Source organism: Pisolithus orientalis (assembly GCF_024613125.1).
Source record: "Pisolithus orientalis strain OTSU chromosome Unknown F5J12scaffold_27, whole genome shotgun sequence".
Lineage (NCBI taxonomy): Eukaryota > Fungi > Basidiomycota > Agaricomycetes > Boletales > Pisolithaceae > Pisolithus > Pisolithus orientalis.
Window position 1 is genome coordinate 341,111 of NW_026260808.1, and position 16,656 is coordinate 357,766.

The following is a 16,656-nucleotide window of genomic DNA, read 5'->3' on the forward strand; positions in this document are numbered from 1 at the left end:
CAGCTCAGCTTCTATTATCAAATAACACATGAGTAGGCCACAATCAAATTGTCCCTGTAGTACCTGGAGTAGCCTAGTGTGAGATGTCACCTATCCAGTGGCATGCTGCAGCATGTGTAGATCAGCACTGGAAGTTGGCACAAGACCTCAGCATGCTTCAGGGTAGCTCAGCAGTGTAGTGTTGTATGTATGGCACATGTAAATTGGCACCATATGGCAATCTGGGGCACATATGACAGAGCATACCATAGCATTTCAGAGCACTCCAGAGCATGCCATGGCCCTCCAGAGCACACTGCAGCACATGTGCTGGAGCAAACCATAGCATTCCAGAGCACTCTGGAGCATGCCATGGCCCTCTGGGGTGAGCTGTGGCATATGTTCTGAAGTGAACTGTGGCATGCCAGCCACTCCAAAGCAAATGCCAGAGCAAACTGTGGCACATGGGCCAGAGCATGCCATGGCCCTCCAGGGTAAGCTGTGGCATATGTTCTGAAGCAAACTGCAGCAAGCCAGCTGCTCCAGAGCAAATTCTGGAGTAAACTGTGGCACATGTGCTGGAGCATACCATAGCATCTCAGAGCACTCAGGAGCATACCATGGCCCTCTGGGGTCAGCTGTGGCATATGTTCTGAAGTGAACTGTGGCAAGCCAGCCACTCTGGAGCAAATGCCAGAGCATGCCATTGTCCTCTGGGGTAAGCTGTGGCATGCCAGCCACTCTGGAGCAAATTCCAGAGCACACTGCAGCACATGTGCCAGAGCATACCATAGCATTCCAGAGCACTCCAGAGCAGGCCATGGCTCTCTGGGGTAAGCTTCAGCATATGTTCTGAAGCAAACTGCAGCATGCTGGCCACTCCAGAGCAAATTTTGGAGTAAACTGTGGCACACCTGCCAGAGCATGCCAGCCACTCCAGAGTGAATTCCAGAGTAAACTGCAGCACATGTGCTGGAGCATGCCATGGCCCTCCAGAGCACACTGTGGCACATGCACCAGAGCATACCATAGCATTCCAGAGCACTCTGGAGCAGGCCATTGCCCTCCAGAATAAGCTGCAGCTTATGTTCCAAACCAAACTGTGGCATGGAAGACACTCTGGAGCAAATTCTGGAGCAAACTGTGGTACATATGCCTGAGCATACCCATAGCATTTTGGAGCACTCTGGAGTAAACTGTAGCACTGACATACATTGGCCACCCTTTGGCAGTGACCCCTATACATTTGCCAGCCTTGGCACAGCCCCTATCTCATTGGCCTCCATCAGCCATCCTTCAGCAGTGACCCCTATACATCAGCCAGGTCTTGACAGTGCCAAGCCATGTCACACCATGGCAAGCTCTAGTGTCAGCTCTGAGTGCCATTCACAGTGCTGCATAGCCATATAGTACTCTGAAACACTACAGGTTGTCTGCAGAATGGCAGAACAGGATGGACACTTGGTAATGAAACTACAGGCACTGAATGATATAGGAAACAATGCTAGTGGCATGGTGCACTGCCAAAATGTTGGTATGGTTGTGGTAATGAAACATGTAGACACCACTAAGAGCATACTGCAATACTAGTAAAATAGCAGACACTAATAAATTGTTGGTAATCAACTAGTGGACCCTGCTACACTTTTGGTAATAGAAAGGGTGCACACTGGTAATCAAACTGTGGACAGTGCAGCATGCTCTGGCACATGTGCTGCAGTTTGCTCTGGAGTGTCAGCATGGTACAGAATGCTCCCAAACATATGCTGCAGTTCACTCCAGAGGGCCATGGCCTGCTCCAGAGTACTCCAGAATGCTATGGTATTATCTGGCACATGTGCTACAGTTTGCTCTCAAATTTGCTCCAGAGTGTCTGCCATGCCACACTTTGGTTCAGAACATATGCCAAAGCTTACCCCAGAGGGCCATGGCCTGCTCCAGAGTGCTCTGGAATGTGATGGTATCCTCTGGCACATGTGATCTGGGTGAACCAGAGGACTGGAAGGAGGGATCTGTTCCAGTTGTGCATATTGTTTGAGCCAGGGACAGCTCAAAAGGTGGCTCATGTAATGGGGATGATGGTGCATCTGGTAGGTCATCTTCAGTAAACATTTCCTCATCCTCATCAAGAGATGCAAGCTGCTGCATATCATGGCATGACAGAATTACTGCACACAGTCATTAGAAGTAATGGTCCTTGGACTGGTTGACTTACAGAGTTTATCTGGACTGCCAGAACTGAATCTAACATTTCTGGGAGCCATATGAAAGTTCAAAACATTGTAGGTGCCATGGGGATTACACTGATGTTTGAGAATGATTTTGGTACCAGTGATAAGATTGTATTACACAATATTTTTTCACCAGTTGTCATGCAGGATGTGCAAGTGCATTCATAATGGAAATGGGCACTTAGTGGAATGACTGTCAACTGCCATACATTACTCCCACCAAAATATGTTCAATGGTTAAACCAGTACATTGACTATTGTAAATCACAGCATCACTGGAGTGAGCATTTGTATTGTGCTTATGTAAACCTGTTGAATGGTGCATGCTAGCCAGTGAATTCACCACACTGCTCAAGCACCCACCACCTGCATACCTAAGCTTTAACAGCAGTATGTCTATTGCCAACACCAGCACCTTCATCCCAGCACAATCACCCAACAACATCCAGATGGTCATCACCACTGAAAATGCCAAGTGGATGGTTGAGGAGGCTGCCAGGGTTACACCTCCTTCAAATGTTGAACCTGTGCATGGACCTGCTAGAGGTCTGGCAATCTCTATTACTCCACCATCACCAGCAGTCAGATCAGCACCTGGACAGGAAGGTAGGATGGAAGTTGACTAACATCAATGTACTTGTCATTTTGCAATCCATTTGTGTTTTTTTGTCTTTATACTTGTACTTTGTTAGATGCAGCAATATATTCTATATTGTCAAAATGTGATCTCCAGGAAGAAGTAGCTACCCCTGCTGGTAGTTGTTACTGTATGATTCAGATACTGGAAAACCAATCTGGTATGGTGATGTGTACCAAGGCTGTGGTGTTACAAGCACTAAGGGCCAATGGAGTCATGGTTCACCTAGATGATTGAATGATGACTGGCTGGCATAACTCAATTGTTTTTGCTGTATAGCATGATGGTGACTTTCATGGTATTGTTCTGGCTTGCTGGAGGCTGTAGGGCATTGAATTCACAGTTTAAATGTACTAGGTGGTTGGCTAGTCTTCTGGTCATTACCAGAGCCACCATTGTGGTAATACATGCATCTCTGGCATGGTACTGGTACCAGTACATACATACACTGTGGACCTGCTCCCAGGAGGTCAGGCAGGTTAGGCATGGTATGGTATAATTTCTGGGCAGGCCTCCATGGCATTGGCACTGGGATGGTGTTCATGGCATTGCCAGGACAGCTTGACTGATGGCCTCATGGCATTGGGGATGTGCCAGAACTCATTACAATGGTGCTGTGACAGCCTGCATGATGACCTCATGGCATTGGGGATGTGCCAGAACATATGGCATAGGTGTTGGGATGGCTTCCATGGCATTGGTGTTGTGCCAGAACACATTACAATGGTGCTGGGATGGCTTGCATGATGGACTCATGGCATTGGGGATATGCCAGAATACATGGAACCAGTGCCAGGGTGGCTTCCAAGACATTGGTGTTGTGCTGGAACACATTACAATGGTGCCAGAATGGCCTGCATGATGGCCTCATGGCATTGGAGATGTGCTGGCACTCATTACAAAGGTGCCAGGATGGCCTGCATGATAGACCTGTGGCATTGGGGATATGCCAGAATACATGGAACTGGTGCCAGGCTGGCCTCCATGGCATTGGTCCAGTGCTGGTACACATTACAATGGTGCCAGAATGGCCTGCATGATAGGCCTCATGGTATTGGGGATGTGCTGGAACACATGGCATAGGTTCCAGGATGGCTTCCATGGCATTGGTGTTGTGCTGGAACACATTCTAATGGTGCTGGGATGGCCTGCATGATGGCCCCATGGCATTGGGGATGTGTTGGAACACATGGACCTGGGGCTGGTGCCAGCTCACAATACATCAGTGCCAGGACAGCTTCCATGATGGCCCCATGGCAGTGGCAATGTGCTGGAGCATGTGGCATTGGTGCCAGCATGGCTTCCATGGCATTAGCATTGTGCTGGTTCACATTAAATCAGTGCTGGCTGGGACAGCTTCCATGGCATTAGTCTTGGGTTGGTGTTGGCCTGGCCCACATTGCATTGGTGCTGGGATGCCTTGAATGGCATTGGTATTGGGTCTGCCCATGTGGAATTGATGCCAGGACAGCCAGCATGGCATTGGTGTTGTGCCAGCCTGCATAGCATTGGTATTGGGCCTGTTCACATTGCATTGGTGTTGGCCCAGCTCACATGGCATTCATCCCAGGATGGCCTGCATGGCATTGGTGGTGGGCCAGCCCACATGGCAGTGTTGCTGAGATGGCTAGCATGGCATTGGTGTTGGGCTAGCTTGCATGACAGTGTTGCCAGGGGTGAACTCTGTTGGTGCACAGTGTGCCATCCTGTTTACACCAAGTTGATTAGGTAATATGTTAGGTACTTAGCTTACACTTTGTCTTACCTTACTCCTCAGACTTTGTCATTTCAAGTCTGAGGTACAGTGTCTTTTCTTTACTCACTACCTACACAGTTTTGTGTCTAGGCTAACTTGAGTAGCCTTCTGCTCTCCTCCTACCCACAAAAGGTTATGAGCCCTGAGCTCAAAGCACTCTAGTTATACAGCTTTTTGACCTACAAACTCTACTTACAAGTCTCAAGCATCTATGGAAATGAGTAGCTCTACTTCTGCACCACCCTCTGCCTTGTCACTAGGTCCCTTGCAGCCAAAGTCATCCTTGCAAACACTCTCCTCAGCCTCTACCAAGTCTAGAAACCCCTCCAGTCGACTCTATGATGTTCCATCACTAGAAAATGATGGCTCTAACTTCCACACCTGGAAATACAGAGTTTGGATGGTACTCAACATCTGTGGCCTCAAAGAAGTTGTCAACAGAAACTCTACAACTGCTCCTGACCCTAAAAACAGCCCTGATGGTCATGCAGACTGGGAAGAAAAGGACCGAGAAGCACACGCCCAAATTACACTCATACTGAAGGATGAACCTCTCAGTGGAGTACTCTATGCCTCAACAGCACATGAGATCTGGAAGCAACTTCACAAGTGATATGAAGGACATGGAAAACAGACAATAGCCTACCTAATTGGCAAGCTCTTTCATGGAACTCTAACAGATGAAACCTCTATGCAAAGTCAGCTCATCTCCATGCAGCAGAAAGCACAAGTGATTAAGTCACTCAGCCAACCACTTGACGAATCTCTAGTAGCCATAGCCATGGTAATCTCCCTGCCACCCTCCTATTCAACCCTATGAATGATCCTCATGTCATCAGACAACAAGCTATCTGTTGAAACAGTCATATCACAGGTCTTAGTCAAGGAAAAGTTGTGCCAGGTTTCTGAAGCCCATAGTGCACTCATGGCTAACACAACTTCTCATCAGAAAGGAAAGGTGAAGAATGATGAGAAAAAGAAAGGGAAATGTACTTACTGCAAATATCACAGGCATGATGAGTCTGAATGTCAAAAGAAAAAGGCTGATGGAACTAAAAGCAATGTGTCAGAAGAAAAAGGCAAAAAGATGGAGGAGCATACAGCCAACTTTGCAAGCTTAACCTCCAGTGACAACAAACCTCTTTGCCTCTTTTTTGCACAGCAACAAGACAGTTTCTTGCAATCACACTAGTCCTTGACTCTGGTGCATCTGTGAACATCTGTTGTCAAAAAGAATGGTTCTCACACCTCAAACCTCTCTCACCTGCTCAAGAGATAATCACTGCAAATGGAAACATGGTCCTAGCTACCACAGTTGGGCAAATCACTCTCAGAATGGATCTCAGCACTGCTAAACCCTCCTGCATGCTACTCCGATCAGTATACTTTGTCCCTGAGGTGCACACAAACCTTCTTTCAGTTACCTACCTATCCAGTCAATGAGTCCATGTTGCTTCTCTCAAAACATCTGCTCCCTGGTCACTGATGGCCAAGCAATCAGATATGGTCAGTTACAAGGTTCACTCTATCTACTCATGGCAGAAACATACCTGCTCAGTGGGTGCACACCCATCCTTCACACTCCTTTACCACTGTATGGCACTCCACACAGCTGGTCCACAGATCCAGCACTCAAGTGTGACCCTGGACACCCCAGCTGGTTCCATGGGCTCCCCTCCTCACCTGCACAAACATCAAGTGCTGGAAGTTATGTCAGTACAGGCTTGCAAGGAAGTATGGACTTCATGAGACTCACCACAGGCTGTGTGCATGGTGCACAAACATCCTCTGCTCCAGAGGATCCACACCATAGCCCAGTTCCTTTGAACACATGTGTTTTGAGCCCATGCATGCCCCATTCAACCCATCTAAATCAAGATACAAGCTTGAAGATACCCATTCCACCTGGAAACAACATTACAACTGAACTATACATGGCTAATGATCGTGCAAGAAGTGCTGTGCACACTACAAGTTGCCCTTCCTTACATCCACATGCTTCACACAACATACACAAAGTCCCAGCCAACAGAGAAACATTAGTACCCTGCACCTACTCGCTACACAGCAGAAAATGGACCAACGTACCTGATAGTCATGGCTGCAACCCACATACAACTTTGTTTACATGTGCACACCTGGGATCAATAGAAAAACATGCAGGGAATTCATGCCCACACTCCCTACCTGGGGGGTTGGGTACAGCATCCCTCTGAGGTGTGAATATGGCTCCAAACAGGTTGGGGACACTTGCTTCCCCTGTTAATGTGCCCATTCAAGCCCAACGAACCAAAATCAAGTCACAAAACATACCTGGATGCCCTCCAAGCACAAGCGCTGAAAGTACGACCCCAAGGCCTGAAGATAGAGGTGCTGATCTTGGAGATCAGCTGCTATTCTTGAAGTGGCCATCAGAGAAGGTCCTAGGGGGTGAAAATGAGACACTGCAGGTCCCAGATCATGCACTGTCACTGCACAACAATCAGGACTGGTATGCACTCAAGAACAACTCACTTACCTTTGAAACAGCTCCTACAACACTCCAAATGGCTCTCAAGCACTCTCTAGGTCCCCCAGATTGAGACTTGAGGTATGACAGTTGCCTACGACCCATAGTGCCTTCACATTCAGTGCCTGAGACTCAAGACGAGCTCAGACAGCTCTGTTCCACACCCAAATGGCCAGATCTTGATGATTTCCGCCATATTCTTGAAGAAAACAGTGGCGAAATGAACCTGCTGGTGAGGTTTAGTAGTGGTTTGGTCAAGAGAGGAAGTGCACACAAAACAAGAGGTGTGGAAGGTGCAACACTGACTCTGCAGTGTGGTTGCCCAGTCCTGTCACACAACTGTGACACTGTCACAACTTGCCACAATGCGTCAACACATCTTGATGGCTGTGAGGCATTGTTCACCCTCCAAAGTCAAAGTTGAAGTTATCAACTTCAACTTCGGCAATGTAGTCACATGATGATTATATAAGCTGTGCATGCCCATGTGAATGCAAAGTCCAAGTTTCAGGCTTCTGCTTCAGTAATGTAGTCATGTGATGATTATATAAGCTGTGCATGCCCATGTGAATGCAAAGTCCAAGTTTCAGGCTTCTGCTTCAGTAATGTAGTCATGTGATGATTATATAAGACAACAACACAACTTGTAGTTCAATAGATAACAGATCAAACAACTCTGCTATGGATCTTGAAGCACAGCAGCTCCAGCACCATTGTTGTCATTGTCTTGCTGCACTTGTAGTAGCAGTGATGATCCAGGTGCTATGCCTCTATGACCTCCTTTTTCATTCTGACTCAGAACCAATCCCCTACCATACCTCAATCCTGACTGGTGAGGGGTGGATGCTAGAGCTCCTGAATGGTCATCCAGACAGGATACAGACTTGCCTTGGTGTCAGCCATGGGGTTTTTGATCACCTGATGCAGGTGCTCACCCATCATGGTTTTGTGCCTTCTCACAATGGAATTTCTGTGGAGGAACAACTTGGGATATTCCTCTACACCTGTGTTACTTGGTTGTCATCCTGGCATGTTGCTGAGAGGTTCCAACACTCATCAGGGACCATCACTAGGTAGGGAGCTCATTGGACTGTCTGATATTTTTCTCACAATTTTTTAGATATTTCAAAGCAATGTTGGCTTTCTTTTCTGGGGGACAATTCTATGCATCCCAAGTGCAATTCCCCACCAACAACACTCCCATATCAACTATGATTACTAGTGACCCATGCTTCCAATTTTTCCAGGATTGTATTGGTGCAGTTGATGGCACTCATATTTGAGCATTCACTGCTGCTGAGGACCAGCCTTAATGAGGAACCAGAAGGGCTACCTATCTCAAAACTGTCTCTTCATCTGTGATTTTGACTTCTTCTTCACATATGCCCTCACTGGCTTTGATGGGTCAACTGCAGATGCAACCATGTGGCATGATGCACACAGGAATGACTTGCACATGCCACCTGGGAAGTACCTTCTTGCAGATGCAGGGTTTAGGACCTGTGATGCACTTCTGGTTCCCTATTGAGGTGTTCATTACCATCTGAAAGAATGGCACCAGGCTGGATTAAGGTAAGTTGCTATTCCATCCTGCTCAGTGTACCTGTAACTTCTATTTTATAGACCTCAAAACTGAGAGGAGTTATTCAACCTTTGCCATGCTGGACTTAGAAATGCCATTGAACAGATATTTGGTGTTATAAAACACAGATGGAGGATTCTTCAAATTCCCCCTGAATATAGCATCCACACCCAAACTCAAGTACCTGCTGCTCTCTGTGCCCTCCACAATTTCATATGGTGCTATGATCCAGAAGAGTTCTTTGACCCTGAACTTGCCATGGACATAGGAGAGGGTGATGGTATTGGAAGCCTTGGTGATGGACCAGCAGATGCTGCAGAGAGGAGAAGGGCTGATAATAGGTGTGACAACATTGCAGAGGAGATGTGGATTGACTATCAGCACCAGCTTACAATTAGGGGCCTTCTCTGAGCCTGAACATTCAGATTTCATGGTGTACAAATATATGTTCTTACAATTGTTTCACACTCATGTAGAAAAACAACTTCCATTGTCAAAAGGAAGCTAGTCATAGTCATGTACATTTTATTATGTACATATTTGTATAAAGGGGGGGGGAGGGACTTGAAAAGATATGCAGGGGGGGGTACATTTGTATATTGTAAAAACAAAACAAAACAAAACAAACACCTATCTCTGCCCATCCTGGTACTTCATTAGCCGATGCTGCACCCAAATCTGCTTCACTGGCTCCTGATGCTTGAGGAAAATATTCACTTCATTTGGAGACATGCTGAGGAAATAGTCACTGATGTTGATCCAATCATCTGTTGAGAGCTGCAGCATGTTGTTGATGTAGTCCATGGCAGCATTGATGAGGGGATTGGTAATGGGTGGTGGGGGCAATGGGGCAGTGATCATGTGCATGAAGTTATTGAGCCTGGAGGTGATGGCAGCAATGAATGAACTGCAATCTTCTTCAGCATGCATTTTGGCTGATGGGAGCTGAGAGCACTTTGATCCACCTTTGGACATCGCAACAGACTCGGCTTTCCTTTTTCCATGACTGATGCTGGTGACAGCTGATGATGGCAACAACCTGGCTGACACATGTGACAAAAAACTTGATGGTGCAGAAAGGGGGATGAAGTTTGGATCTACAGACTGTGTGTCCTCATGATGGTGAGTGTTGAGAGCATGTGTCATGTTGAGGAGGGAGAGGGAGGGAGGGGGGGTAGGAATAGTCAAAGTGGCAGGGGGTGTGGTAGAGGCAGGAGTATTGAAGGCAGCCATGCAAGGGGAGAAGGAGCTCTATGCTGGCAAAGTGGGGGAACCTGGAATTGCAAAACAGCTTTGCATCTTTGTGCACCTGACTAGATGTTAGTGGATGATCTGACAAGAAAAAAACTACATTACCTTTACATACTGATCCCAAAGATCGGCATTGTCCAGCAAGACCATTGCACCATGCTCATTGTTGTAAGCAAAGCCAGAGGCCACTGATTTAAGATCAGTGACAGCATAGTAGGATTTTTTAAGCTGGATAATTGTTAGCAAGGCAAAACAAAAGAATGATATGACAACTTACTGCTTTGAACTTTTGCTCACATGACTCAGCTGTCTTATTGCCATCATCCAGACCCAGTGGATAATTATGAGCCATGTGGGCTGCTGCAGCATTCCACATAGCCTTCTTAAAGTTCCCATTGCTGGCCTGTGAAAGATGAAAGGCTAAGAAATCCAGTAATGTGCCTTCCTCCTCTGTTGTCCATACTGCAGCTTTCTTGTGAGTCCTGGGGGGAGGCAGGGGGTTCCACAGGTCTAGAGGATTGATTGTAAGGCCATGCAAGCACAACGAGTGGGTTGATCCCACAGATGAGCCAGATACTTGATGATTGCAGTAACTGGGTGACAATGGTTGCATACCTCAGGTGGATGCATGTGATAGTTCACATCACATGAACCTCTTAACTGAAGCTGAAGTCAAAAACTTGGACTTCACATTTGCAGGTTGAACAGTGCCTAAACCCCTTGACAACACAAGCCACACATCATACAACAGGGCTGTGCACAGTATTCACATGAAGAACTGTACCACACACATATGGCATAAAATCTGCACATTTATTTTTCATGGCCACACTGCCACACCACCATGCCCATTTGACTGCATCATTACCTTTTGCAGCTGCACTGCCACACCACCATGCACATTCAACCATGTTTTTATGTGTTGTGGCCACACAACTGCACTGCCACACCCACTTGATTGCATCACTGTTACCTTGCACAGCTACACTACCATGTTATTGTATAATATATAGATGATATTTCCTTTGTAAACTCAACTACTACACCATGTCCAATTATATTACCAGTGCCACAAAGCACAGAAAACTATTTCCAGGGTGTAACACAGGGAGGAGGCAATTGTGCCACTACACTTGGAGCACCCCATCCCAGCCTATGAACTTTTGATATGTTGTAGGCACACATGGCCCCTTTAAAGGGACATAATAACTAGATAGATATGTCCAATATATCAAAAAGGTGTCAACTTTGTCAGTTTTTCCCCCATCACACTTTCCAACCATTTATGCCCATTAGGATGGGCAGAAATGCATTTATTTATGGTCCAATACAATTATAGTACATTTAACTATCATATGCAATGCCCACAGGGCAGGGATAGAACCTGGGAAGGAAGGGGAGGCTGAGGGCAATGAGGGCAGTGTGTGGGAATGTTGGATATCAGGCACATGCAAAATGAGGACATGTTTTGGGAATAGTGGCTGTGCATTGTGTGGCACAACTTCTGGGAAGCATGTGACTAAGGGGAAAGCTGAAGGGAATTCTCTAGGCTTGTCCCAAGGGGTGCTGAGTGGGAAAGGGAATAGAATATGACTGTAGAGGCAAGTAGGTAGTCAGGTGTAAGTTGCAGAATTTAATTCTGGGGGGCAATAAGTGCATGAGACACAGAGAAGCTGGGTATATGAAATTCCAAACAGTGTTCTTGACTTGTTGGCAGTATTTCTGAGATGAGGGTTATGCAAGTAGGGACTTGTGAATGCAGAGGATGCTGTAGACACTGTAGAGGAAATAGACTCTTTAGACTCTGGGAACTCTTAGACTCACAAATATTCCAACATCAAGATGGAATTATATAGTACATGGGGTATAGGTATCAGTCAGAATAAAGTGGGGTGGGTAAACTAAAATCCCAGAAAATAAAGGTGGACATTTCAGACATCAATGAAGTACAGGAACATATGAAATTGGACTGGTAAGTAGTAAACAAGGGAGGCAAAGGGAAGGATGGGCATCTTCCACAGGATGAGGGTATTGCATACTACAGTATGAGATGTGAAAGGCAAAGTTTGTAGGGAGAGGCAGTGGTGCTGAAGGGAAGAGCATATGAATGTGAAGTAAGGTTTGCAGAATTTGGGGCAACAGGGGTAACCAGAGTTTTTTACTGACATCTGACAAGACTGACTGGTAACATGGTGGGGCAGTGGCTAGGGTGACACAATTGCAGAATTGCAGATCAATGTTCTGATGGCTCTGGATGGCATGTTAATGGCCAGGGGAAATTCTGAAGCTGACAGGGGATAGGAAAATACATGTGGTGACAAGCAGAGAGAATTCCAAAGGCAACAAACTGGGTAACACTGATAGGGGCTTGCCTTAGAGGTGGTGGAATTAACTGATGGTATCCTGCTTCAGCCTCAGGGAGTATACAACTCCCTACAGTGTTTTTATGCTTATGTAATCACATAAAATGCAGAGGAGTAATGAAAATTACCTGTGGGGATTTGTGGAAAAGAAACTCCTAAGGGGGGGGAGATCTCAGATCTGTGTTACTAGTACATTGATGCATCACTACTGGTAGGAGGGAGTTAGGCAGTCTTGCATCACAGTTATGCTGAAATTATCATAATTGATGCACCAGGAGGACAGGGAATGGTGACTCAAGTAGTTAAATTATGTTGCTATATATGTAGTATGAAGTCATACCTGATGTCATAGCCATGTCTTGACCCTGGCCAGACTCAGCCTCACATTCACCCAGTCTGGCCTCAGCCTTGCCAAACCTCTACCCCCAGTTGGTCTAGTGTGGTGTAAGGAAAATCCAAGTAGCTGTATAACATGAGCTAGTTGGTTTAGATAACAACAATAAAATGAAGGGAATGAATTGCTTGTCTCAAAGAATTCTGGACTGTTGAAACTAGAAGGCAGGACTCAGCACTTTGTAGTGGTAGTGTTTTGTGGCATTTGTAGTGTGTTCCACAGTGTAGTACTGGCAATGCAAGCAGTATACATAGTTCATGCACAGTGGTTTGCAAGGCAGGCAGCATAGACACAGACCATGGTAAAAGAAAGAGTCTGAAGGAAAGGAAGTGACCAGAACAAAGTGACCACAGGTATAGCAGTGTGTGAGAGGGTGAAAGGGTGTGGGAAGGTAGCATGTGAACAGTGGTGGGTGCAAGCAGTATGGAGACATAATGATAGCCACAAAATGGTTGATAATAGGGGCTTACACATCTAGGGAATGCAGATTCCTCACAGTGGGTGGCACTACAAAGCAGTGCTACTATGAAGTGTCATTTTGGTTGAGCCTGACCCAGCCTCATCCCTGGTCCACCCTCGTCTCTCTCCCAGTCTCTGGTCACCTTTGTCATGCCTTACTAATACTGTTCTTACCAATCATATTATCAATCATTGTGAGACCAGCATTGCCAATCTCTGAACTATAGCTACCTCTAGTATATAAGCTCATAGATACTTGGCCTGTACTTCTTCAGTCCTGGACTCTCATCTTGGCCTCAGACTCAGACTGCAACCCCTGCAAGGGAATAGCACTGTGTCTCCAGTCACTATGTCCAATCAGTCCACCATCCAACTGCTGCCCCCTCTCTGTTCCCAACTCCTTGGCCTTGCACTCTCACCAGTCTCCAGTCCAGTCTTGAACCTGGCCACCCTGGACTTGACACCTGATGTGAAAATCTTGAGTCTACCTTCCACTGAGTGGTGCAGTGTACTATTACATGTTTTTGATATGTTTTGAGAATCTGCACAATTTTTTGTGCCTTTTCACATGCTTCCTGAGTGACTATTTCACTTTCCCAGTATTCCCCCCTGCAGGTATGGACTTGGGGATGTTGTAGGGGCTTCTTCTGAGTATTCCAAACCTTTCTAGATAGTTACATTGGCAATAAATACCCTGGAACTTGTCAAAACTCTTAAATACCAGAAGGAGGAGATTATGGCATAACACCTCAAGGAATCCACCTGATGTAATGAGGTATTGGTATGTTATAGGTACAGAGGCCCCCTCCAAGGGGGCGCCTTTTTTGAGTGCCCACATCAGGTGTATCAGAAATGCAGACACTTCTTTGTTTAAGCCTGACATCCTTTCCAGCTATTGTGGAACCCTTGGATACTTGATAGCAGGTTTAAATTTGCGCCAATATACTCAGTGGAACTACTATACCATGTACAATTACAGTCTTAGCACCAGAATGCCTAGGAAATCATTTTCCAGCTGAGATTGTGTCACTGTACCTGAAGTACCCCACCACACCTTATGAGTGTTGAATATGTTGTAGGCACATATGGCACCTTAAAGAGGACACAGTGGCCAGATAGAAACATCAAAAAGTTGTCTGCTTTTTATTTTATTTTTCTCCTATCACACCTGCCATTATCAGAACTGATGCATAGGGAAGTGGGTGTTGGAACATAAAGTGCCCCTGTGGTACTTAACCACTGTGCGATGTTTTGGCTGCTTACATAAGCTGAAATAGCGCACATACTTGTAGTATTTTCTACTAGTATTCCCTCAGTAGTTTGTTCACTACTGAGGGTAAGTCTGTTTATATTACAAGCATTCTACTATACTGACATTCTGTAGTAGCCTACAGGTACAGTAATACACTCAGTAGTTTGTTCACTACTGAGGTAGCCTACAGATATTTCTACAGTGGGAAGGGCAGCAGAGAGTAGACATATTGTGTAGGGTTTGTACTGAGTTTACACAGGAAATATCATCTATGTATTATACAATAACATAGTTGTGTAGCTGCACAAAGTAACAACAATGCAGTCAAGTGGGTGCAGTGATGCAGTTGTGTGGCCACAACACATAAAAATGCAGTCAAATGAGTGCAGTGGTGTGGCCATGTGGCTGTGAAAGGTAATGATGTGGTCAAATGGGCGCAGTGGTGTGGCAGTGCAGCCACGAGAAATAAATGTGCATATTTTACACCATACACACAAGCCATATTGACCACATGCACACCCAATGACCACCATAGACACAGTTCAAATTCCTGCTCATCCGAACACTTCACCTTCTTTCCAATACAATGCTGACTGTGTTTCTACACCTACACTACCACAGTACAGGTTTTCAGAGGTATGCATGTGACATACAAGTGTCTAGCCACATTGTTCTTTACTACTCATCTCATTGAGGGGGTGTGTTGGTGCACAGTGTGCCATCCTGTTTACACTGAGTTGAGTAGGTAATATGTTAGGTACTTAGCTTACACTTTGTCTTACCTTACATCTCAGACTTTGTCATTTCAAGTCTGAGGTACAGTGTCTCTTCACCACTACAGTATACTTTTCTTTACTCACTACCTACACAGTTTTGTGTCTAGGCTAACTTGAGTAGCCTTCTGCTCTCCCCCTACCCACAAAAAACTCAGGAGCTGAGCCCATCCATACCTTCCAGGGACACCCAACTCTGGGCTTACCTGGGACAACTCATATTGCAGTGGCTACACCCTAATCCCACAACTGGCTTGTACCCCATGATGACAATTCTAACCTCTGCCCAGCCATTCTCCATACTGACTCCTACTCTTGGGCTCAGCTGTATGCTATGGTGACATGCATTTATTGGGCTCTCCCATAGTCCATGATGACACTTACTCCCCAGCCTGCTTGTAACTGACAATGACAATTCAAACCACAGCTGCACCATTCCTCATGACAACATTTCCTCTCAGGCTCAGCTGTACTGCATGGTGACACTCATCAGTTGGGCTCTCCCATACTACAAGGTGACAATAGGTTCATGGCTCTCATGTAACACAGTGCACAAGCCATACATGGGCTCAACCTCTGCTGGCCCATCACTGACAGCCAATTGTCAGCCTCCACTGACCATCTCATACAGCCTAACCAGGTGCATGGGCTCCTTGACAGAGGGCTCATCACTTTTGGACAAGGTTGCTTCAGGGTTATCCCTCATCATCGACAACAACCTCCTCCAGATTTTCTCTTGTTCATCCAGGGTCAGTTGCTGTTCTGCCCTTCAGACAGCATTTGTCTGGTCCAGCCTTAACATGCTGTGGGCTCATTGCTCATTCAACTTCTTACACACCACTTCTGTCCAGTCATTCTGCTCCACTTCCATATCACTCATTGGGAAGATGGATAAAGAGTCACAGTGGATGTTATCAGGTAAGACATCATTCAAACTATGAGTTACTACTAGGACTCTAACAGTACAAGCCTGTGAGGCCTCCAGGACTCCAATGTCACCAGGATACACCAGTGAGCTAGTCCTCAAGCTGGGAATGTCAATGGTAGCACTTTGGGGAACTAGACTAGAGCTCCTTGATCCAGACCTTACCACATCACTATAACTCCAGATGTTATCAGCAACAGGCTTTTCAATTGGGGTAGAGTACTGACTCCTGAGCAGGGTCAGCTTCAGTAGAGGGGACACACCAACAATCTCAGTGCCATGCTGCATTGTTGGGCTTTGGGGTAGGGATGATGCTCGAGCACAGGTACCTTTGCATGTAGTAGAATAGGTCACAAGTTCATGCCAGTTTGTTGCAACTAACATGGTAACTACCATTGGGCTCTGTTGCACCACTCACGATGGCACATCAACCATGAATTATTACAATATTATTGCAATAAAAGTAGTATAGATGTTGCAATGGGTGCTGCAACACATTGCAACAAAAGTAGTACTATATGAAATAAAGCCTTAAAATGGAAAGT

General features: G+C 46.0%; 2 protein-coding genes across 2 annotated transcripts; both read left to right on the top strand.

The window, feature by feature from the left end:
• Positions 1-213: 213 nt before the first annotated feature.
• F5J12DRAFT_784597 (uncharacterized protein) lies at positions 214-1,139 on the top strand (the record flags this gene model as incomplete). Its single annotated transcript, XM_051743072.1, is given in 5 exon segments — positions 214-364; positions 408-473; positions 638-697; positions 717-812; positions 976-1,139. 5 exon segments carry the CDS (start codon positions 214-216, stop codon positions 1,137-1,139), a joined length of 537 nt encoding a protein of 178 aa, XP_051597703.1.
• A 1,463-nt stretch (positions 1,140-2,602) lies between these two features.
• F5J12DRAFT_784598 (uncharacterized protein) lies at positions 2,603-3,084 on the top strand (the record flags this gene model as incomplete). The annotated part of the gene is made up of 2 exons (XM_051743073.1): positions 2,603-2,816; positions 2,903-3,084. The coding sequence occupies 2 exons, from the start codon at positions 2,603-2,605 to the stop codon at positions 3,082-3,084; spliced, it is 396 nt and encodes a 131-aa protein (XP_051597704.1).
• Positions 3,085-16,656: the final 13,572 nt, after the last annotated feature.